The sequence below is a fragment of the Anolis carolinensis genome, unplaced genomic scaffold, assembly GCF_035594765.1.
Source record: "Anolis carolinensis isolate JA03-04 unplaced genomic scaffold, rAnoCar3.1.pri scaffold_7, whole genome shotgun sequence".
NCBI classification, from domain to species: domain Eukaryota; kingdom Metazoa; phylum Chordata; class Lepidosauria; order Squamata; family Dactyloidae; genus Anolis; species Anolis carolinensis.
Genome location: NW_026943818.1, coordinates 36,950,615 through 36,973,199, shown reverse-complemented (window position 1 = coordinate 36,973,199; position 22,585 = coordinate 36,950,615). Strand labels below are relative to the sequence as shown.

The 22,585-nt window shown below is 41.9% G+C and overlaps 2 protein-coding genes across 5 annotated transcripts in view; both read right to left on the bottom strand.

The window, feature by feature from the left end:
• LOC100563896 (procathepsin L) overlaps positions 1–13,007 on the bottom strand; it is an 18,353-nt gene extending 5,346 nt beyond the window's left edge. Inside the window, exons 1-5 of one of the 2 annotated variants that reach the window (XM_062959057.1) lie at positions 12,615–12,948; positions 6,975–7,102; positions 3,244–3,366; positions 2,061–2,219; positions 1,282–1,506 (exon numbers count right to left, since the gene is read on the bottom strand). In XM_062959057.1, the coding sequence (XP_062815127.1) occupies positions 1,282–1,506; positions 2,061–2,219; positions 3,244–3,366; positions 6,975–7,094 (627 nt within the window). In that variant the 5' untranslated portion in view covers positions 7,095–7,102; positions 12,615–12,948. Of the gene's footprint in view, positions 1–1,281; positions 1,507–2,060; positions 2,220–3,243; positions 3,367–6,974; positions 7,103–12,614 lie in introns of both variants that reach the window. The other variant, XM_062959058.1, reaches the window with a different exon arrangement.
• A 1,052-nt stretch (positions 13,008–14,059) lies between these two features.
• dpp9 (dipeptidyl peptidase 9) overlaps positions 14,060–22,585 on the bottom strand; it is a 39,291-nt gene continuing 30,765 nt past the window's right edge. For all 3 annotated transcript variants that reach the window (XM_062959056.1, XM_062959054.1, XM_062959055.1), the window contains exons 18-21: positions 22,196–22,348; positions 21,837–21,979; positions 21,610–21,721; positions 14,060–18,088 (exon numbers count right to left, since the gene is read on the bottom strand). In XM_062959056.1, coding sequence (XP_062815126.1) covers positions 17,996–18,088; positions 21,610–21,721; positions 21,837–21,979; positions 22,196–22,348 — 501 coding nt within the window. In that variant the 3' untranslated portion in view covers positions 14,060–17,995. The remainder of the gene's footprint in view (positions 18,089–21,609; positions 21,722–21,836; positions 21,980–22,195; positions 22,349–22,585) is intronic.

Here is a 22,585-nt window from a genome sequence, read left to right as displayed (position 1 = left end):
CTGATTGGAGCATTTTGTTATTCGTTCTTAAGCCTGTGGTTAATTAATTAATTTGTATGTTTGGTATACTTATGCTCATTATTGTATAATGTGTTGTTGTTATATGGTTTTAAGTCATTGTATGGTTTCCTTGCTATGTTGGAAACCGCCCTGAATCCCCTGAGAAGATAGAACGGTATATAAATAAAGTTTATTATTAATAAATAATAATAATAATTCATTCCCTGGCAGAATATGTAAAGCAAAGTGAAGAATCTGCTTTGATTGAAGTCAAAAATCAGAAACTCCTCAAAGCACAGCAGACAAAAAACCAGTACAAGAAAACCGCACTACAAACTAGAGCTGACAGCTGGCACAACAAAACATTGCATGGAAAGTTCCTTGACAAAATTGAAGGAAAAGCTGACAAGGAGAAGACCTGGCTCTGGCTCACGAATGGGACCCTGAAGAAGGAGACAGAAGGCCTGATCCTTGCAGCCCAGGAGCAAGACATCAGGACAAAGGCAATTCAGGCCAAGATCGAAAAATCAGCTGAGGACCCAAAATGCAGACTGTGCAAGGAAACCGACGAAACCATGGATCATATCCTCAGCTGCTATAAGAAAACTGCACAGAGAGACTACAAACAGAGGCACAACTATGTGGCCCAAATGATCCATTGGAACTTATGCCTCGAGTACCACCTCCCAGCAGCAAAGAACTGGTGGGATCACAAACCTGCAAAAGTATTGGAAAATGAGCACGCAAAGATACTGTGTGACTTCCGAATCCAGACTGACAAAGTTCTGGAACACAGCACACCAGACATCACAGTTGTGGAAAAGAAAAAGGTTTGGATCATTGATGTCGCCATTCCAGGTGACAGTCGCATTGACGAAAAATAACAGGAAAAACTCAGCCGCTATCAGGACCTCAAGATTGAACTGTAAAGGCTCTGGCAGAAACCAGTGCAGGTGGTCCCGGTGGTGATGGGCACACTGGGTGCCGTGCCAAAAGATCTCAGCCGGCATTTGGAAACAATAGACATTGACAAAATTGCGATCTGCCAACTGCAAAAGGCCACCCGACTGGGATCTGCACGCATCATCCGAAAATACAGTCCTAGACACTTGGGAAGTGTTCGACTTGTGATTTTGTGATATGAAATCCAGCATGTCTACTTTGGTGTGTCATACAATAAAATAATAATAATAATGTGTTGTCGAAGGCAACAGCCCGGAAAACACACAACCCAATAATAATAATAATAATACCCTTGGGAAATGACCGTGTCCCTCTCACCTGCTCCAAGTAGGGATAGTCCTGCTCCGAGTCGATGCCTCCGTTCTCCCGGACGTACTCAAAGGCCTTGGTGATGTATCCTCCACGGCACCCGTGGTTCCCCATTTTCGTGGAGCAATCGATGAGGTTCTGCTCGCTCAGCGACACCAGCTTCCCCGTCTTGTTGAACATCAGGCCCTCCAAGGCTCCCGTGGCGCTGAAGGCCCAGCACGCCCCGCAATGGCCCTGGCGTCAGAGACAGAAACCAAGAATACAAGGAAACACAGTTTCCAGGCATGAACATAAACGAGAATCCTCTTCCATGAGCTAAGACGAGGCAGGAGATGTGCTTCCAAGAATCAACGTTGCTACGTCTGAAATCTCTCTCTGTTTCTCCTGTATTTACCCGTGTTTGCAAGCCAGAAAGGCATTTCTCTGCCCTTGAATCCCCATGCCTTTGCCAGCTATTCTAAGCTGGCAAAGGCGATGAACCTTTAATCTTAACCTTGTATCTCTATCTAAGGAAGACTCCTCTGAGTCACTGCCAGAAACACCTGGAACTTGTTGGTGTTCGAACTCCTCGGAAAGGTCACTGTTATCATTAGTTTCTGTTTCCTCGCTAGCCTGCGGCCTCTCTGACAATTCAACATTTCCAGCATCAGAGCCTCCGAGATTTCTCTCTTCAGCAAAACCTCAAATCCCCCTTTATCATCAGACTGAACCACAACAGTAGCCTTAACACAGTTTGGCACCACTTGAACTAGCCTAGTGGAGCCAAACTCCACCTGCTTTCAGATCACCTGGTTTTTCACTGGTGTGACGTAACCTTTGGAGCGCCAGTCCACCTCTTTGGGAACCTCCCGGACAGACAGCCCTTGGGAAACCACAACTCCCTTGCCGTCCCTTGGAATCGGGTCTGGACAGAAGCCATTGAGCCTCTGGTTGAACTCTTCGTCCGTCTGGGAAGGGAGAAGAGAGCGTTGACGTTCTCCTAGCCTGAGAGAGTCTACACTGCAGAATTAATGCAGTTCGATGCCACTTTATTTATTTATCTGCAACATTTATATCCCGCCCTTCTCACCCCGAAGGGGACTCCGGGCGGCTTACAAGTTATATGTACGTACGATATATTATATTATTAACATAGCACAATATTAGCATTAAATATTACTATATTGTACTGCAAATAAATAAAAAACTCTTAAAACACTGCTCTTATGTCAAAGCAATGCTATTTACTCAAAATGTTCTTAAGTTGGAACACTCTTATCATTAAGTTACTATATTGTACTGTAAATAAATAAACTCAACTAAAAACACTGCTCTTATGTCAAGCAAGGCTGTTTACTCAAAACACTTAAGTTGGGACACTCTTATTAAATTACTATATTGAACTGTAAATAAATAAATACTTAACTAAAAACACTGCTCTTATGTCAAGCAAGGCTGTTTACTCAAAACGCTCTAAAGTTGGGACACTTATCATTAAGTTACTATATTGTACTGTAAATAAATAAAAAACTTAACTCAAAACACTGCTCTTATGTCAAAGCAAGGCTGTTTACTCAAAACACTCTAAAGTTGGGACACTCTTATCATTAAATTACTATATTGTACTGTAAATAAATAAACTCTTAACTCAAAATGCTCTTATGTCAAAGCAAGGCAATTTACTCAAACGCTCTTAAGTAGGAACGCTCTTATGTAATACATAATATACAATTAAAATAGTGCACTATTTTAATTGTATATTATGTATTACATAAGAGCATCCCAACTTAAGAGCGTTTCGAGTAAATTGCCTTGCTTTGACATAAGAGCAGATATATAATAGTGCACTATTATATCGTATTACATTATAATATTCCAGTCAATATTATATGGATATACAATATGTTGACTGAGAAGATGCTAAGCCACAGACATCCCAGTCCTTCTGTGATGTCACAGAAGCCCGGCCAATGAAGACAGGCGGATGATTACCAAGTCTCCATAGTGGTTCATGGCCAGGTGGAAACTATGTCTCCCCAGGGAAGCCTCTGTGTTGTGCTGCGCGATCCGCTGCAGGTTCTTCTCCCAGACGGAGCGGCGGAAGGACTCTTCCTCCTGCAGGAGATCCCAATCCGGATTAGAAAAATCCCCCTGTTGTCTTATCTGGCTTAGAAATCCCAATTCAGTTCTATTGTTAGCATACAGTCAAGGCCGGCCCAAGTGTAAACGAATAATATTTTGGTGCCGCCCCCCCCCCCCAAAAAAAACAAGAAATGAAGCACCTAAATATTAGGAATAATGTTTTTATTCTGTGTGATAGTGGAATCAATTCTATGGGACTGCTGTGGATTTTCCATCTTTGGGTTTTTTTTAACAGAGGTGGGAATGGTCATCTTTCAGGAGTGCTTGAAGTGTGCATTGGCTATAAGACAGAATGGGGTTGAACACGATGGCTTTTAAGGTCCCATCTAACTTTTATTATTCTTCTAGCTGTGCCCTGCCACGCCTTGCTGTGGCATAGTCAATTGGCCACCTTGATTAGCATCCTTTGTTGGGAGTAGACATGTCCAAAAAATCGTTTTGAATTGTATATCGGAATTATTTTGGATTGTTCTCGCTTTTTGATACGCATTCCGAGACATTGTCTCACAGCGCAACCACCAATGTAATTCGAACCATTGTTGGCCCATTCCCTAATTGTCTCTTAATGTTTCGTTAATTTTTTTCCCCAATTTTTTTTAAAAATATATTTTTAAAAATATTTTTTTTGTTTCTGCAACCTACCTTAGCACAGCCTAATATGGCTGCCGCTCCCCAGCCAATCAGAAGCTTCCACGATGGACGCAAAGGTGGGGGCTAACGTCCTCTGCGTCCACATGTGTGATGTCTCATGGGCCTTGTAGTCCCGTTCCTAGTGCTATTGTGGCAGACGAGGAGGAAAACATGGGATTTCCACCGGTTCTGCTTGAATCGGAGCCTCTCCACCTGGAGGATGTTTGTCCTCAGGAAGTTAACCAAACAAGCCTTGGGCAGAATTCTCCCCCGTTTTCCCGAAAGGACAATTATAATAGAGATAGAGGAGCCAGGGAGGCAAATCGCCGGAGTCTCAGAATCGCAGCCAAACAATTAGCTGATTAGGTCTGCTTCCCTTGGGAAATTCTAAGGAGTCATGCATCTGGACAGAGTTGGGTTTCGCTTCTTGTTCTCCAGAGAAAGTGTTCTGTTGGCAGGAAAACAAGACCCTATATAGGGGTTTTGCCGCAAGGGGAACCTTGCGGAGTCAATTGTTCAGCTTGAGGAGAGAGATCGTGTGTGGACTTCGTAACCCCAGTTCCTTGTTTCCCGGATTAAGTTTCCAGCCTTGCCTTGTTTCACGGACTTCCTTGGACCTTGTTCATGCTTCATGTTTGCCTCGTTCAAGTCTTTGATCTAGCCAAGAATCGAGTTTATTTTCCTGCCTTGTTGTCAAGCTACATTGGACTTTGAAGACTCTGTCATTTCCCCACACTTTGCTTGGCAAAGTGTGTGTTTCGGTCAAGTGGATTAAAAATTTGAACTCTTATATCTTATATTGGACAATACATTACTGGACTATATTTGACCTCATCTGAAAGGTCTGCTTCTGAACTATATTCTTCACTTGTTTTTATTGACTTTATATATTTCTATAATAAAGATATTAGATAGATTCTGGCCTCCGTGTAAGGTTATTGGTGCTCTGCAGCCTGGGTCCTGACAACATGGAAGATTGCCATACAAGCCCGGTGTGTAGCGATTGCGCATGCGCGTCCGCCATTTTAGAAACATTTAGAATCTTTACGAATTTTTGGAAATATCTGAAATTTTTGGGTGAAAAAATCAGAAATACTTTCTATATCGAAGCGCCAGCGCCCCCTACTTTAGAAACGAGAATTGAAACATTTTTTTCATCGATCGGACATGCCTAGTTGGGAGGTGTTAGCTGGCCCTGATTGTTGCCTGTCTGGAATTTCCCTGTTTTCAAAGTGTTGTTCTTTATTCACTGTCCTGGCTTTAGATTGTTTTAATGGTGGGAGCCAGGTTTTGTTGATTTTCAATGGTTTATATACCAGTGGAATAATGTCCAGTGTTGGAGAAAGAACTCTTGTCTGTAGGAGCCATGCGTGAATGTTGCCATTGGCCACCTCAATTAGCACTGAATGGCCTTGCAGCTGCAAAGTCCATCAGGGAGAGTCTCTGCATAGAGGTTTGTTGTAAATGAGGCAAGTGGAAATGTCAGAAATGAGGGCACTCTTGTCTGTTGGAGGCAACTGGGATGGCGACTTCGGCAACCGCGTAGTTTGCCTACCGGTTGAACCGCCCCTGCATACAGTGCAATGCTCTAAGTGTCCACTGGAGGGCGGCAAAGGGAAACACATAGGATTCCAGGGCAAAGGAATAAAAAGAGGGTGCAATGCTCTAAGTGTCCACCGGATGGCAGCAAAGGACTACAAATAGGAGTCCCGGGCGAAAGTCGCCTCTGAGGCTTTAATGGAGGAGCAGGAGAGTGCAATACTCGATGTGTCCACTCGAGGGCAGCAAAGAATTCCCATTGTGGTCCTATGTGGGTTGTAAGTCCCATTGGAGTCCCATTGTGGTCCTATTTATATTACAAATCCCATTGGAACCCTATTGTAGTCCCAGTGTGGTCCTACGTGGATTACAAGTCTCACTGTAGTGCCATTGTGGTCCTATTTATATTATAAGTCCCATTGGAGCCCTACTGGAGTCCCATTGTGGTCTTACATGGATTACAAGTCCCATTGTAGTCTCATTGTGGTCCTACCTGGATTACAAGTCCCATTGGAGTCTTATTGGAGTCCCATTGTCGTCCTATGTGGGTTGTAAGTCCCACTGGAGCCCTATTGGAGCCCCATTGTGGTCCTACATGGATTACAAGTCCCATTGGAGTCCCATTGTGGTCTTATATGGGTTGAAAGTCCCATTGGAGCCCCATTGTGGTCCTACGTGGATTACAAGTCCCATTGGAGTCTTATTGGAGTCCCATTGTGGTCTTACCTGGATTACAAGTCCCATTGAAGTCCCACTGTGGTCCTATATCGGTTACAAGTCCCATTGGAGCCTGATTGGAGCCCCATTGTGGTCTTATGTGGATGACCAGTCCCATTGGAGCCTGATTGGAGCCCCATTGTGGTCTTATGTGGATGACCAGTCCCATTGGAGTCCCATTGTGGTCCTACCTGGAGTACAAGTCCCACTGGAGCCCATAGAGTCCCCATTGTGGTCCTATGTGGGTTGTAAGCCCCATTAGAACCCTACTGTGGTCCCATTGTGGTCCTACATGGATTACAAGCCCCACTGGAGCCCCATTGTGGTTCTTATTGGGTTACAAGTCCCATTGGAGCCCCATTGTAGTCCTATGTGGATTACAAGTCCCATTGGAATCTTATTGGAGTCCCATTGTGGTCCTACATGGATTACAAGTCCCATTGGAGTCCCACTGTGGTCCTATATCGGTTACAAGTCCCATTGGAGCCCGATTGGAGCCCCATTGTGGTCCTTCCTGGATTACAAGTCCCACTGGAGCCCTACTGGAATCCCATTTTGGTCCTATTTAGATTATAAGTCCCATTGGAACCCTACGGTGGTCCCATTGTGGTCCTACCTGGATTACAAGTCCCATTGGAGTCCCATTGTGGTCCCATGTGGATGACAACTCCCATTCTCCCCCAAAGCAGACCCACCTGGAGGTATTCCTTGCGGTGGAGGCCCTTCCATCCCCTCCAGGCTCCTTCCAGGGCCAGATCTGCTCCGCCGGAGGACGCCGTGGTGGCCACGAGGACGGCCAAGACGAGGGGACCCATCTCCCTGCCTGGGGGGCAGAGAACATCCTCAGGAGATCACGATGGCCATCTGCCGGGAGGGCTTGGTTGGTGTCCTTCTACCTGAGCTGGATGACCCTCTATCTATCTATCTATCTATCTATCTATCTATCTATCTATCTATCTATTTAATATAAACAGCTAAACCACTGTACTGCAGGCAAACCCCGCCGATCAAAAGGGCGCCTTTATTGCCTCCCCGCTAAAAGCAGTACCTATTTATCTACGCACATTACCGCTTTCAACCTGCTTGGTGGGCAAGTGAACTGAGGCTGACGGCAGGTGCTCACCCTCCAACCAGGGCGCCAAACTCCCGCCGTCAGCCCCAGCTCACCTGCCCACAAAGCAGGTCAGAAGTACTAAAGCAGTACCTATTTATCTACTCGCATTTCCGCTTTCAACCTGCTTGGTGGGCAAGTGAGCTGAGGCTGATGGCAGGAGCTCACCCTCCGACCAGGGCTCCAAACTCCCGCCGTCAGCCCCAGCTTACCTGCCCACCAAGCAGGTCGAAAGTGGGAAAGTGAGTAGGTAAATAGGTACTGCTTTCAGCGGGGAGGTCCTATAATAAGGTGTAAATATTCTTGCAATTGTGGAAATGAAGCAGGGTTGTCCCTGGTTAGGTTAGGACTAGGATTGGATTTATAATAAGTATGACACAGCAAACAAGATAGATATGCTGGATTTCGTATTTATTATTATTATTATTATTATTATTATTATTATTATTATTATTATTATTATTATTATTATTATTATGTGTGTCTTGAGTGCAAATTTCGCCCCAGACATTTCTCCTGGTGTAGAAACAAACACAAAAGCCACTCTCTTGTGGGCTGGACGTGTCACAATCCTTGCCTTGAAATGAACTTTTGCATTTTCTCTCATTATTATTACATTATTATTATTATTATTATTATTATATTACTATTATTGACACAAAGGCATAGTCTGACACAGCCAATGAGATGTATATGCTGGATTTCATATCACAAAATCACAAGTCGAACACTTCCCAAGTGATTACTTTTATTATTAGTGTGTGGTTACTATTATTATTATTAGTGTGTGATTATTATTATTATTATTATTATTATTATTATTATTATTGACACAAAGACATAGTATGGCACAGCAAACGAAATCTATATGCTGGATTTCGTATCACAAAATCATAAGTCCAACACTTTCCAAGTGATTACTATTATTATTATTATTATTATTATTATTATTATTATTATTATTATTATTATTATTGACACAAAGACATAGTGTCTATTATTATTATTAGTGTGTGATTACCATTATTATTATTATTATTATTATTATTATTATTATTATTATTATTATTATTATCAACACAACGATGTTGTATGGCACAGCAAACAAGATAGATATGCTGGATTTCGTTTCGCAAAACCACAAGTCGAACACTTCCCAAGTGTCTAGGACTGTGTGATGTATTTTCGGATGATGTGTGCAGATCCCAGTAGGGTGGCCTTTTGCAGTTGGCAGATCGCAATTTTGTCAATGTCTATTGTTTCCAAATGCCGGCTGAGATCTCTTGGCACGGCACCCAGTGTGCCCATCACCACCGGGACCACCTGCACTGGTTTCTGCCAGAGCCTTTACAGTTCAATCTTGAGGTCCTGATAGCGGCTGAGTTTTTCCTGTTATTTTTCGTCAATGCGACTGTCACCTGGGATGGCAACATCAATGATCCAAACCTTTTTCTTTTCCACAACTGTGATGTCTGGTGTGTTGTGTTCCAGAACTTTGTCAGTCTGGATTCGGAAGTCCCACAGTATCTTTGCGTGCTCATTTTCCAAGACTTTTGCAGGTTTGTGATCCCACCAGTTCTTTGCTGCTGGGAGGTGGGACTTGAGGCATAAGTTCCAATGAATCATTTGGGCCACAGAGTTGTGCCTCTGTTTGTAGTCTGTCTGTGCGATTTTCTTACAGCAGCTGAGGATATGATCCATGGTTTCGTCGGTTTCCTTGCACAGTCTGCATTTTGGGTCATCAGCTGATTTTACGATCTTGGCCTGAATTGCCTTTGTCCTGATGTCTTGTTCCTGGGCTGCAAGGATCAGGCCTTCTGTCTCCTTCTTCAGGGTCCCATTCGTGAGCCAGAGCCAGGTCTTCTCCTTATCAGCTTTTCCTTCAATTTTGTCAAGGAACTTTCCATGCAGTGTTTCGTTGTGCCAGCTGTCAGCTCTAGTTTGTAGTGCGGTTTTCTTGTACTGGTTTTTTGTCTGCTGTGTTTTGAGGAGTTTCTGATTTTTGACTTCAATCAAAGCAGGTTCTTCACTTTGCTGTACATCTTCTGCCAGGGCATGTTCTTCTTCTTTGACTGCTTGTTTGACTTGTAAGAGTCCTCTGCCCCCTGATCTTCTAGGCAGATATAGCCGGTCAACATCACTGCGAGGGTGCAGGGAATGATGAATGGTCATGAGTTTTCTTGTTTTTCTGTCCAAATTGTCCAGTTCCACCTGTGTCCAATTTATAATGCCAGCAGTATATCTTATGACAGGTATGGCCCAGGTGTTTATGGCCTTGATGGTGTTGCCTCCATTGAGCTTGCTTTTGAGAATTTTTCTGACCCTTTGTGTGTATTCTTTACTGACCACAGTTTTCACATGTTCATGCTTGATGTTGTCCAGCTGTAGTATGCCCAGATAGTTATAGGCCTCTGGCTGGTGACACTTTATTGTTTGGCCATTGGGCATATTTATGCCTTCACTTTCAATGATTTTTCCCTTCTTCAATGCCACTGTCGAACATTTGTCCAAACCAAACTTCATGCTGATATCAGTGTTAGTCAGAGACTGGATTTCAGTTTCCGTTTTCCCATATAGCTTCAGGTCATCCATGTACATCAAATGTGAAATTTTGTGAGAATTCTTAGATGTTTGATAGCCGAGATTTGTTTTTTGTAAGATTGTTGACAGAGGGATCATGGCGATAATGAAAAGCAGAGGGGACAACGAGTCTTCCTGGAAAATTCCTCTCCTGATGTTGACAAGTCCATAGCTTTCATTTCCAACAAACAGTTCAGTTTTCCAGTGCGCCATCATGTTTTCAATGAAGGTGCCAACGGTTTTACAAATCCCGATGGCGTCCAGGCACTTGATGATCCAGCAGTTTGGGAGTGAGTCAAAGGCCTTTTTGTAGTCAATCCACGTCATGTGAAGATTAGCTTTTCGGCTCTTACAGTTCTCCAGAATCATTTTGTCAATCAATAACTGGTCTTTTGTGCCCCTGCTTTTCCGTTTGTTGCCTTTCTGTTCATCTGGCAAGATGTTTTTTTCTTCAAGATAGTCTTGAATTCTGTCAGCTATGATGCCAGTCAGTAGTTTAAACATAGTGGGCAGACACGTTATTGGCCTGTAGTTTCCTGGTGCTGCTCCTTTTGCTGGATCCTTTTGTATCAGGTATGTTCTTCCAGTTGTTAGCCATTCACTGATACTTCCTTTCTGCAGCATCTCATTGAATTGTTGGGCCATTTTTCCATGTAAACTAATCAGATGTTTGAGCCAAAATCCATGAAGTTGATCACTACCAGGCGATGTCCAGTTCTTGACTTTTTGCACTCGTTTGCTGATCATTTCAGTTGTTATTTCCATCTGTTCCATTTTGTTCTGTGAGAATTTTCCTTCAAACTCCTTTATCCACCCAGCGTTTTTGTTGTAGTTTTTATTATTTTCCCAAAGTTCTTTCCAGAACTTCGTTGTTGCAGTTTTCTCTGGCTTTATGGTTACTGTGTCTGTTGTTTGGTTCAGGCTCTGGTAGAACCGTCTTTGGTCTGATTGAAACAGTTGATTTTGTCTGTACTGGATGATTCTGGCTTCATACCTTTCAATTTTTCCGGCTGTTGCTGTAATTTGTTCTTTCACAATTTCCAAAGCTTCTTCAATTTTTCTGGTGTTCAGCCAGTACTTTCGGATCAGGTATTGCTTGATTTTGTCATTCTTCAGTTTCCTCTCTTTCATATTTTTCAGGTTACTTGCATCTGATCTAAGTTTCTTGATTTTCAACTCTAGCCTGACCTTCCACTTTGGTTTTCCAGTCGATTTTCTTTGGGGCTGCCTTGGTTGTAGGAGCCCAAGTTCTTCTGTTACTATCACTGCTGCACTGTAGGCATACTGGTTTGTTTGTTCAATTATTATTATTATTATTATTATTATTATTATTATTATTATTATTATTATTATTATTGGCACAGACATAGTACAACACAGTAAACGAGATCTATATGCTGGATTTCATATCACAAAACACTTCCTTATTATTATTATTATTATTAGTGTGCGATTACTATTATTATTATTATTGACACAAAGACATAGTGTCTATAATTATTAGTGTGTGATTACCATTTATTATTATTATTATTATTGACACAAAGACATAGTGTCTATTATTATTAGTGTGTGATTACCATTACATTATTATTATTATTATTATTGACACAAAGACATAGTGTCTATTATTATTATTATTAGTGTGTGATTACCATTACCATTACCATTATTATTATTGACACAAAGACATAGTGTCTATTATTATTATTATTAGTGTGTGATTACCATTACATTATTATTATTATTATTATTGACACAAAGACATAGTGTCTATTATTATTATTATTAGTGTGTGATTACCATTACCATTATTATTATTATTACTGACACAAAGACATAGTGTCTATTATTATTATTATTAGTGTGTGATTACCATTACATTATTATTATTATTGACACAAAGACATAGTGTCTATTATTATTATTATTAGTGTGTGATTACCATTACATTATTATTATTGACACAAAGACATAGTGTCTATTATTATTATTAGTGTGTGATTACCATTACATTATTATTATTATTATTGACACAAAGACAGTGTCTATTATTATTAGTGTGTGATTACCATTACATTATTATTATTGACACAAAGACATAGTGTCTATTATTATTATTAGTGTGTGATTACCATTACCATTATTATTATTATTGACACAAAGACATAGTGTCTATTATTATTAGTGTGTGATTACCATTACATTATTATTATTATTGACACAAAGACATAGTGTCTATTATTATTATTAGTGTGTGATTACCATTACATTATTATTATTATTATTATTGACACAAAGACAGTGTCTATTATTATTATTAGTGTGTGATTACCATTACCATTATTATTATTATTGACACAAAGACAGTGTCTATTATTATTATTAGTGTGTGATTACCATTACCATTATTATTGACACAAAGACAGTGTCTATTATTATTATTATTATTAGTGTGATTACCATTACATTATTATTATTATTATTGACACAAAGACATAGTATGACACAGCAAATGAGAGCTATATGCTGGATTTCATATCACAAAATCACAAGTCGAACACTTTCCAAGTGTTTAGGACTGTGTGATGTATTATTATTATTATTATTATTATCCTTTCTCCCCGACCGAGAGCAAACCTACCTCTTTCTCCTTGCAGAAAAGGTAAGGAAAAAACCTTCCTTCCTTCCTTTTTTCTCTCTGTCTCTGAAAAGGAAGAAGTCGCCAAAGTCTCTCTTCTTTCGAAAAACTGCCGCAAGTCACACGGTTTCCGTTGCGATACACACACATTTTTGCACAATTCGGGTTTCCGGGAGACTAGCTTACAAACCACAGGTTGACATCAATAACTTGCAATAACTATTATATGCTTGGCCTTTGAGATAGAGGAAAAGCACCTTTATAAGCATTGAAAGCTTCTATTTCTTTCTTGTCCTCGTCCTCGGTTTAGGCGGAGGCTTTTTAGCAGCATTAGCATTGTAAGGTTATAATAAATAATACTAATAATACTAATAATAATAATGTTTGAGCTGGGAAAGATCCAGATTCCTTTCCTTTGTATAGACGTTTGTTTGATGTTGTTTCTGTAAATGCATATGACCATTGGTCGGAGCATTAATAAATTGATTGATTGATTGAATAATAATAATGATAATAATAATAATAATGTTTGAGCTGGGAAAGATCGAGATTCCTTTCCTTGTCCTCTGTTTAATCAGAGGCTTTTTAGCAGCATTAGCATTGTAAGGTTATAATAATTAATAATAATAATAATAATGATAATAATAATAATGTTTGAGCTGGGAAAGATCCAGATTCCTTTCCTCGTCCTCTGTTTAATCAGAGGCATTTTAGCAGCATTGGCATTGTAAGGTAATAATAATAATAATAATAATAATAATAATAATAATAATAATAATATGTTTGAGCTGGGAAAGATCGATTCCTTTCCTCGTCCTGTTTAGGTGGAGGCTTTTTAGCAGCATTGGCATTGGGTCTCAATAAAGAGAGGAAAACAGGATAATGATAATGATAATAATAATGACAATGATAATAATATGTTTGAGCTGGGAAAGATCCGGATTCCTTTCCTCATCCTCTGGGAGGGAATTGGCCTTGACATCTGGGAGTTGTAGTTACTGGGATGTATAGTTCGCCTGCATTCAAAGAGCACTCTGGACCTCACCAACGATGGTCCTGGATGAAACGTGGCACACAAACCCGATATGCCCAAATTTGAATACTGGAGGGGTTTGGGAGAGACTGACCTTGATGTTTGGGAGTTGTAGTCCACCTATATGTATGGGAGTTGTAGTTCACCTACAACCAGAGAAACTGTGAAGCCCACCAACGATGGACGTGGATCAAACGTGGCACACAGAAACAACATGATCAAGTGAACCTACTGGAAGGGTTTGGGAGAGATTGACCTTGATGTTTAGGAGTTATAGTTCACCAGGTACCCAAGCTAGTCATAATAATAATGACAATGATGGCGATTGAGCAGGGAAAGAGTTGCCTTCCTACAACAGGCAATGCAAACAGCAGCTGTCCCAATGAAGGAAATAAGTAAGAAAAAACCACACCGCTGGTTTCCCATAGTTTTAATGCATCACTACATCTTACCACTCATAATTATAAAAGAATAAGAATCCATAAAAATATTTTCTTTTCATAATACGCACTTAAAAGTATAACCGGGGGGGGGGGGGTAGAGGGGGGGAGTCATTTGTGGTTCACGGGGGCCGCGGTCGTCCGGTGGGCCGGCTTTCCGTCCTTCCTTCCTTCCCTCCCGAAGCGTCTTCTGGGTTGAAATGGCAGAGCCCCGAACCCCGAGGAGAAAGGGGACCAAAAGACGGGGAGGACGAAAAAGGAGCGCGGGTGCAAACGTGGCCCTTTCCCCCCCAAAATCCTTCCGAATTGACGTTTCTAATCCCTCGGAGGTCCAAAAGATGAGTTTGGTGGCCCCTGAGGTCCTTCAAAGGTCAGAAATACTAGATTTTCTGGCCCTTGAGGAACCCCAAAGCTTCAAAAGTAAGGTTTTCCAGCCCTTGAGGAACCCCAAAGGTCCAAAAGTAAGGTGTTCTGATCCTTGAGGAACCACAAAGATCCAAAAGTAAGGTGTTCTGATCCTTGAGGAACCCCAAAGGTCCAAAAGTAAGGTTTTCTGATCCTTGAGGAACCCCAAAGGTCCAAAAGTAAGGTTTTCTGATCCTTGAGGAACTCCAAAGATCCAAAAGGTTTTCTGATCCTTGAGGAACCACAAAGGTCCAACAGTAAGATTTTCTAGCCCTTGAGAAACCCTAAGGATCCAAAAGTAAGGTTTTCTGATCCTTGAGGAACCCCAAAGGTCCAAAAGTAAGGTTTTTTGATCCTTGAGGAACCCCAAAGATCCAAAAGTAAGGTTTTTTTGATCCTTGAGGAACCCCAAAGGTCCAAAAGTAAGGTTTTTTGATCCTTGAAGAACCCCAAAGGTCCAAAAGTAAGGTTTTCTGATCCATGAAGAACCACAAATGTCTAAAAGTAAGGTTTTCTGATCCTTGAGGAACCCCAAAGTTCCAAAAGTAAGGTTTTCTGATCCTTGAGGAATCCCAAAGGTCCAAAAGTAAGGTTTTATGGCCCTTCAGGAGCCCCAAAGATTGAAAAGTAAGGTTTTCTGATTTTTGAGGAACCACAAAGATCGAAAAGTAAGGTTTTCTGTACCTTGAGGAACCCCAAAGGTCCAAAAGTAAGGTTTTCTGATCCTTGAGGAACCACAAAGGTCCAAAAGTAAGGTTTTACGGCCCTTGAAGAACCCCAAAGATCCGAAAGTAAGGTTTTCTGATTTTTGAGGAACCTCAAAGGTCTAAAAGTAAGGTTTGCTGAACCTTGAGGAACCTCAAAGGTCCAAAAGTAAGTTTTTCTGATCCGCGAGGAACCCCAAAGGTCTACAAGAAGGGTTTTGTAGCCCTTGGGGACCCTCAGAGATCAGAAATTCTAGATCTTCCGGCCCTTGAGGACCCCAATGGTCCAAAATAAGGGTTTTGTGGCCTGCGGGGACTCTGAGGTCAGAAATGAAAGGTTTTATGGCCTTTGGGGACCCTCAGAGGTCATCAAGAAGAGCTTTGTGGCTTGTGAGGCTCCTCAAGAGATCAAAATGGAAGGGTATTGTCAAAATGTAGATGTCGGGGTGGAAAAACGTCTCTTGGATGTTTGTTTAGTCACATTCGGGGGAGTGTTTTCGCGGTGACATCCCACCACCGAAAAAGCCCCCAATGTGAGCCAATTCAAAACAAGGCCAATTCGGAGGGGGGGGAGGGGCGGGGGAGAAAAGAGGGGTGAAATGGGGACACAGTCGCTGACCTGCAGAGGACTGGAAAAGCCGCGGAGATGGAGACGGGTGGTTCGGGGCTCCGGCAAAGGACACATCTCGCAGCGACCATCCAAACAAGCCCGAGTGCCTTCCGGAAACGGGAATCGGATCTCAGAAGAGATTTGTAACGTATCTCCGTCCGCTCTCTTATCGATGGCACCTTCCATAAATGGGAATTGGACTTCGGAAGAGATTCACAACGCCTCTCCGTCTGCTCTCTCTTATTGGAAACAGGAATCGGATCTTAGAAGAGATTTGTAACGTATCTCTGTCCGCTCTTTCTTGTCAATGGCAACTTCCGTAAACGGGAATCGGACTTCGGAAGAGATCCGCGACGCGTCTCCGTCCGCTCTCTCTTATCAATTCCACTTTCCGGAAATGGGAATCGGATCTTGGAAGAGATTCGTAACGTATCTCCATCAGCTTTTTCTTATCGATGACACTTTCCATCAATGGGAATCTCACCTCGGAAGAGATCCGCGACACACCTCCGTCTGCTCTTGCTTATCGATGTCTTTTCCGGAAACGGGAACCGGACCTTGGAAGAGATTCGTAATGTATCTCCGTCCGCTCTCTCTTATCGATGCCACTTTCCGGAAACAGGAATTGGATCTCAGAAGAGATTCATATTGTATCTCTGTCCGCTCTTTCTTTTCAATGCCACCTTCCGTAAACGGGAATCGGACCTTGGAAGAGATCCGTGATGAGTCTCAGTTTGCTCTTTCTTTTCAATGCCACCTTCCGTAAATGGGATTCGGAACTCGGAAGAAAATCTGCGACAAGTCTCCGTCCACTCTCTCTTATCGGAAACAGGAATCGGATCTCGGAAGAGATTCGTAACATATCTCCGTCCGCTCTCTCTCATCGATGCCACCTTCCGTAAATGGGAATCGGACTTCGGAAGAGACCATCCAAACAAGCCTGAGAGCCTTCCGGAAACGGGAATCGGATCTCGGAAGAGATTCGTAACATATCTCCGTCCGCTCTCTCTCATTGATGCCACCTTCCGTAAATGGGAATCGGACTTCCGAAGAGACCATCTAAACAAGCCCGAGAGCCTACCGGAAACGGGAATTGGATCTCGGAAAAGATTCGTAACATATCTCTGTCCGCTCTCTCTCATCGATGCCACTTTCCGTAAACGGGAAACGGACTTCGGAAGAGACCATCCAAACAAGCCTGAGAGCCTTCCGGAAACGGGAATCGGATCTTAGAAGAGATTCGTAACGTATCTCCGTCCGCTCTCTCTCATCGATGCCGCTTTCCGTAAACCAGAATCGGACTTCGGAAGAGACCATCCAAACAAGCCCGAGAGCCTTCCGGAGAAGGGAATCGGATCTCGGAAGAGATTCGTAACGTATCTCCATCCACGCTCTCTCATCGATGCCACTTTCCGTAAACGGGAAACGGACTTCGGAAGAGACCATCCAAACATGCCCGAGCGCCTTCCGGAAACGGGAATTGGATCTCAGAAGAGATTCGTAACATATCTCCGTCCGCTCTCTCTCATCGATGCCACTTTAAGTAAACGGGAAACGGACTTCGGAAGAGACCATCCAAACAATCCCGAGCGCCTTCCGGAAACGGGAATCGGATCTCGGAAGAGATTCGTAACGTATCTCCGTCCGCTCTCTCTCATCGATGCCGCTTTCCGTAAACCAGAATCGGACTTCGGAAGAGACCATCCAAACAAGCCTGAGCGCCTTCCGGAAACGGGAATCGGATCTCGGAAGAGATTCATAACATATCTCCATCCGCTCTCTTTTGTCGATGCCACCGACCGCTCCCCGTACTTATCTCCACGAGGACAGCGAGGGGAGACGCACACAGAAGGAAGGAAGGGGAGAGCCTGCCTTTTATTCCGGAGTAGCAGCAACATCGTTCAATGGAGGGAGGGAAGGAAGGAAGGAAGGGGTCAGGGAAAGGGGTCGGCGGCAGGCACGGAAGGAAGGAAAAGGGGGTGGCACAGTCTCGGCTCCCCTCGTTCGCTCGGGACGTTGTGCCCAGCACCGGAGGAGGAGAGGAAAACACAGAGAGAAAGGGAGAGGAAAACACAGAGAGAGAGAAATGGGTAAGACGCAGCCGAGGGTCGGAGACGAGACTTGAAAGGAAAGGGGGAATTGGGGGACGGGCAGGGGGGGGCTTGTCATAGGGTTGGGGTCTCTCTGCCCCCTCAGAGGTATTCTTGAAGAAAGTGCAGCAGCGTGATTTCGTAGTGCTCCCCTGACTCCGGGCAGCGAATACTGTGTCGCTCGTTGGGGTAGATCTGGAAGGAGAGGAAAGGAGAGCATCTGTCGGGAGGGCTTGGACTGTGTGGCAGGGAGAGCGTCAGTCCAGATCAGGGCTTCTCAACCTTCCTAATACTGCGAACCATGTTAGGGGGATTTACCATAGTTTGCATTCTTCCATCCCATCTATATATATAAAAGGGTAATGAAATTTCGGCCTAGGACAAAACAACAAAACTATACATCCAAGAAACACTAAACTTGGCAGCACAACCCCTCATCCATGCCTCCACGTTCATACAACAAAAAGAAAAGAAAAATAAAGTCCTAATTAGAGGGAGAGGAAGAATTGTTTTTATCCAATTACTGCCAGTTAAAAGGCTAAGCTCCACCCACTTGGTCTAGCAACCCACTCAACCCAGGGGACAGGCAGAGTTAGGCCTCACTTAGGCCTCTTCCACACTGCCTATAAAATACAGATTATCTGATTTTATCTGGATTATATGGCAGTGTAGACTCAAGGCCCTGCCACACAGCTGTATAACCCATTTATAATGGACTTAATGTCAGGGGAAAACCTTTACCCTTTACCTTAACTACCACCAATTCCTCAATACTTTATTTCACATACCACCATACTTCGCCACAGCAACGCGTGGCCGGGCACAGCTAGTCTATATATATAAAAGGGTATTGGAATCACGGCACCGGACAAAACTACTAAACTAAACGCCCCACAACATCGAAAATTGACAGCACAACCTCTCATCCACGCCTCTACGTTCATACAACAAAAAGAAAAGAAAAATTAAGTCCTAGTCACAGCAACGCCTGGCCGGGCACAGCTAGTCTACTACTATTTCTTCTTGCCCTTCATCCTCCATCTATGTCCTGAATACCAGCCATATATTATATTATTATAATTATTATTATAGATTTATTTGTACATAACACTACTGCACACAATGCACATTGGCTCCAAGTATCTGAGATTCGTCTCTGAATATCGGGCTCTTCCCAAGAGCCTTGGATATTAGAGGTATTACTATTATTATTATTATATGACATAGCAAACAAGATAGATATGCTGGATTTCGTATCACAAAATCACAAGTCGAACACTTCCCAAGTGTCTAGGACTGTGTGATGTATTATTATTATTATTATTATTATTATTATTATTATTATTATTATTATTCTGCCTTTCTCCCTGAGGGGACTCGAGGCAGCCACCAACCACACAATCTAATCTATATTTAAAGAGACATGATTTTTATTATTAGGACTGTGTGATTATTATTATTATTATTATTATTATTATTATTATTATTATTATTATTATTATTATTATTATTATGCCTTTCTCCCTGAGGGGACTCGAGGCAGCCAACAACCACACAATCTAAAAGAGACATGATTTTTTTACTATTATTATTCTTATTATCTCTATTTATATTCAGTCTTTCTCCTCCCCATGGGGATCCTGGATCCCTTTGTATTCCATATTCATTTCGAATACTATCCTATTATTATTATTATTATTATTATTATTATTATTATTATTATTATTATTTATATTCCACCCTTCTCCTCCCCATGGGGATCCTGAACCCCTTTGTCTTCATTTGCATCTCTAATACCATCCTATTATTATTATTATTATTATTATTATTATTATTATTATATTACCTTTGTTTATATTCTGCCCTTCTCCTCCCCATGGTCTTCCATGTTCATCTCGAATACCGTCCTATTGTTGTTGTTGTTATTATTATTACCTTTATTTATATTCTACCCTTCTCCCTGTGGGGATCCTGGACCCCTTTGTCTTATATACAGTATTCATCTTTTAATCTATGTTAATTTTATCAATATTTGTATGTATGTATTTTTATCCTTTACAATTTTATCTTATAAATCGCCTAGAGCAGGGGTCCCCAAACTTTTTAAACAGGGGGCCAGTTCACGATCCTTCGGACCGTTGGAGGGCCGGACTATAGTTGGCCATCGAGCAATAATAATAATAATAATAATAATAATAATAATAATAATAATAATAATAATAATAAAAGAGGGTTGGAAGAGACCCCTTGGGCCATTGAGTCCAATCCCCTTTGTGCATCAAAATCACTAGCAAAGCACCCCCGACCGATGGCCTACCAGCCTCAATGTTGTTGTTAATAATAATAATAATAATAATAATAATAATAATAATAGAGGGTTGGAAGAGACCCCTTGGGCCATTGAGTCTAATCCCCTTCTGCCTTTGTGTACCAAAATCACTAGCAAAGCACCCCCAATAGATGGCCTCCCAGTCTCAATGTTGTTGTTGTTGTTAATAATAATAATAATAATAATAATAATAATAATAATAATAATAATAAAGAGGATTGGAAGAGACCCCTTGGGCCATTTAGTCCAACCCCCTTCTGCCTTTGTGCACCAAAAGCACAAGCAAAGCATCCCTGACAGATGGTCAACCAGCCTCAATGATGATGATGATGATGATGATAATAATAATAATAATAATAATAATAATAATAATAATAATAATAATAATAATAGGGCTTTTAAGAGAAGAAGAGACCCCTTGGGTCATTTAGCCCAACCCCCTTCTGCCTTTGTGCCGTAGGGGCAAGATAAATGGCTTCGATGGGCCGCATCCGGCCCCCGGGCCTTAGTTTGGGGACCCCTGGCCTAGAGCATCTTGGATGGAGGGTGATTAATAAGTAATTAAATGATGATGATGATGATGATCTTGAATACCATCCTATTATTATTATTATTATTATTATTATTTATTTATTTATTTCCCAGATCCCTTTTTGTTCTATATTCATCTCGAATACCGTCCTATTATTATTATTATTTTATTATTATGACTCAGTAAACAAGATAGATATGCTGAATTTCGTTTCACAAAATCACGTCGAACACTTCCCAAGTGTCTAGGACTGTGTGATGTATTTTTGGATTATGCTTGCAGATCCCAGTAGGGATTATTATTATTATTACCTTTATAATATAAATATTTATAATTATTAATATATTAATTAATATAAATATTTATATTATTATTATTACCTTTATTTATAATAATATTTATATTATTATTATTAGTAGTAGTAGTATTATTATTACCTTTATTTATATTCCACCCTTCTCCTCCCCGTGGGGATCCTGGACCCCTTTGTCTTCCATATTCATCTCAAATACTACCTTATAATAATAATAATTATTATTATTATTAGCTTTATTTATATTCTGCCCTTCTCCTACCCAAGTGTCTAGGACTGTGTGATATATTTTCGGATGATGCTTAAGGTTCCCAGTAGGGATTATTATTATTATTATTATTATTATTATTATTATTATTATTACCTTTATTTATATTCCACTCTTCTCCACCCCGCGGGGATCCTGGACCCCTTGTCTTCCATATTAGTCTTGAATACTATCCTATTATTATTATTATTATTATTATTATTATTATTATTATTACTATTATTATCCCGCCTTTCTCCCCGTGGGGCTCCCAACCACGTCAACCAATACGGACCTGTAGCTGATAGGGCTTCCCAGCCCGGATGAGCTGGGAGATCAGGAAATTGGTGTGGAAAAAGTGCACGTTTTCATCCAGAAACCCATGGAGGATCAGCAAGCGGTTGGGCCTGCGAGGGAGACCAAAGTGGAACAAATCAGGCATGGAGACGCTACGGCCCTCCGGGTTTTGTTGGGACTACAATTCCCAAGGAGAGTCCAAACTACGACATAAGCAGCACTCACTCGTTGGGGAGTTTCTCGACATGCAGCGCCACCGACCCCGCTTCGTAGCCTTGCTGGTTGTTCTCGGGGACATCCATGTACCGCTCCGTGTATCCCGTGTCGTAGGCCATCCAGACGGTGACGGGGGCCCCGGCGATGGCCACCTGAAAAGGACAGCAGCCACAGGGTTGGGACTGATGGGAGTTGTAGTTCACCTACATCCAGAGTGGACTGTGAACCCAAACAATGATGGATCTGGACCAAACTTGGCATGCATACCCGATATATAGAAATTCAAATACTGCTCGGTTTTGAGGGCAATTGGCCTGGACATTTTGGAGTTGTAGGTCCTGGGATGTATAGTTCACCCAGAGGCTTACCTTGAAGACATGAGGTTTGCAGATGAGGCCCATGAGGGAGAGGAAGCCTCCGTAGGACCAGCCGTGGATGGCAACGCGGGCCAGGTCCACGAACCCGTATTTCTCCGCCACGTAATGTAAACCTTCCACCTGGTCTTCGATCTCCACTTGACCCTGGGAGGAAAATGGCGGAAGGGAGAGGAAATCATTCCGCTTGAATGGCTTTTAACACAGCGTTGCCTGAACTGAACTTAAGGTAAACAACTTGTTGCTTAATAGACATCCATGAAATTGTTCTGTCTCCCATGAATTTCTTTCACAACTTTCCCACATAATCTCTCTGAACGACATAATCATAATATGGGAAGTGTTAGCTGGCCCTGATTGTTTCCTTTCTGGAATTCCCAATTT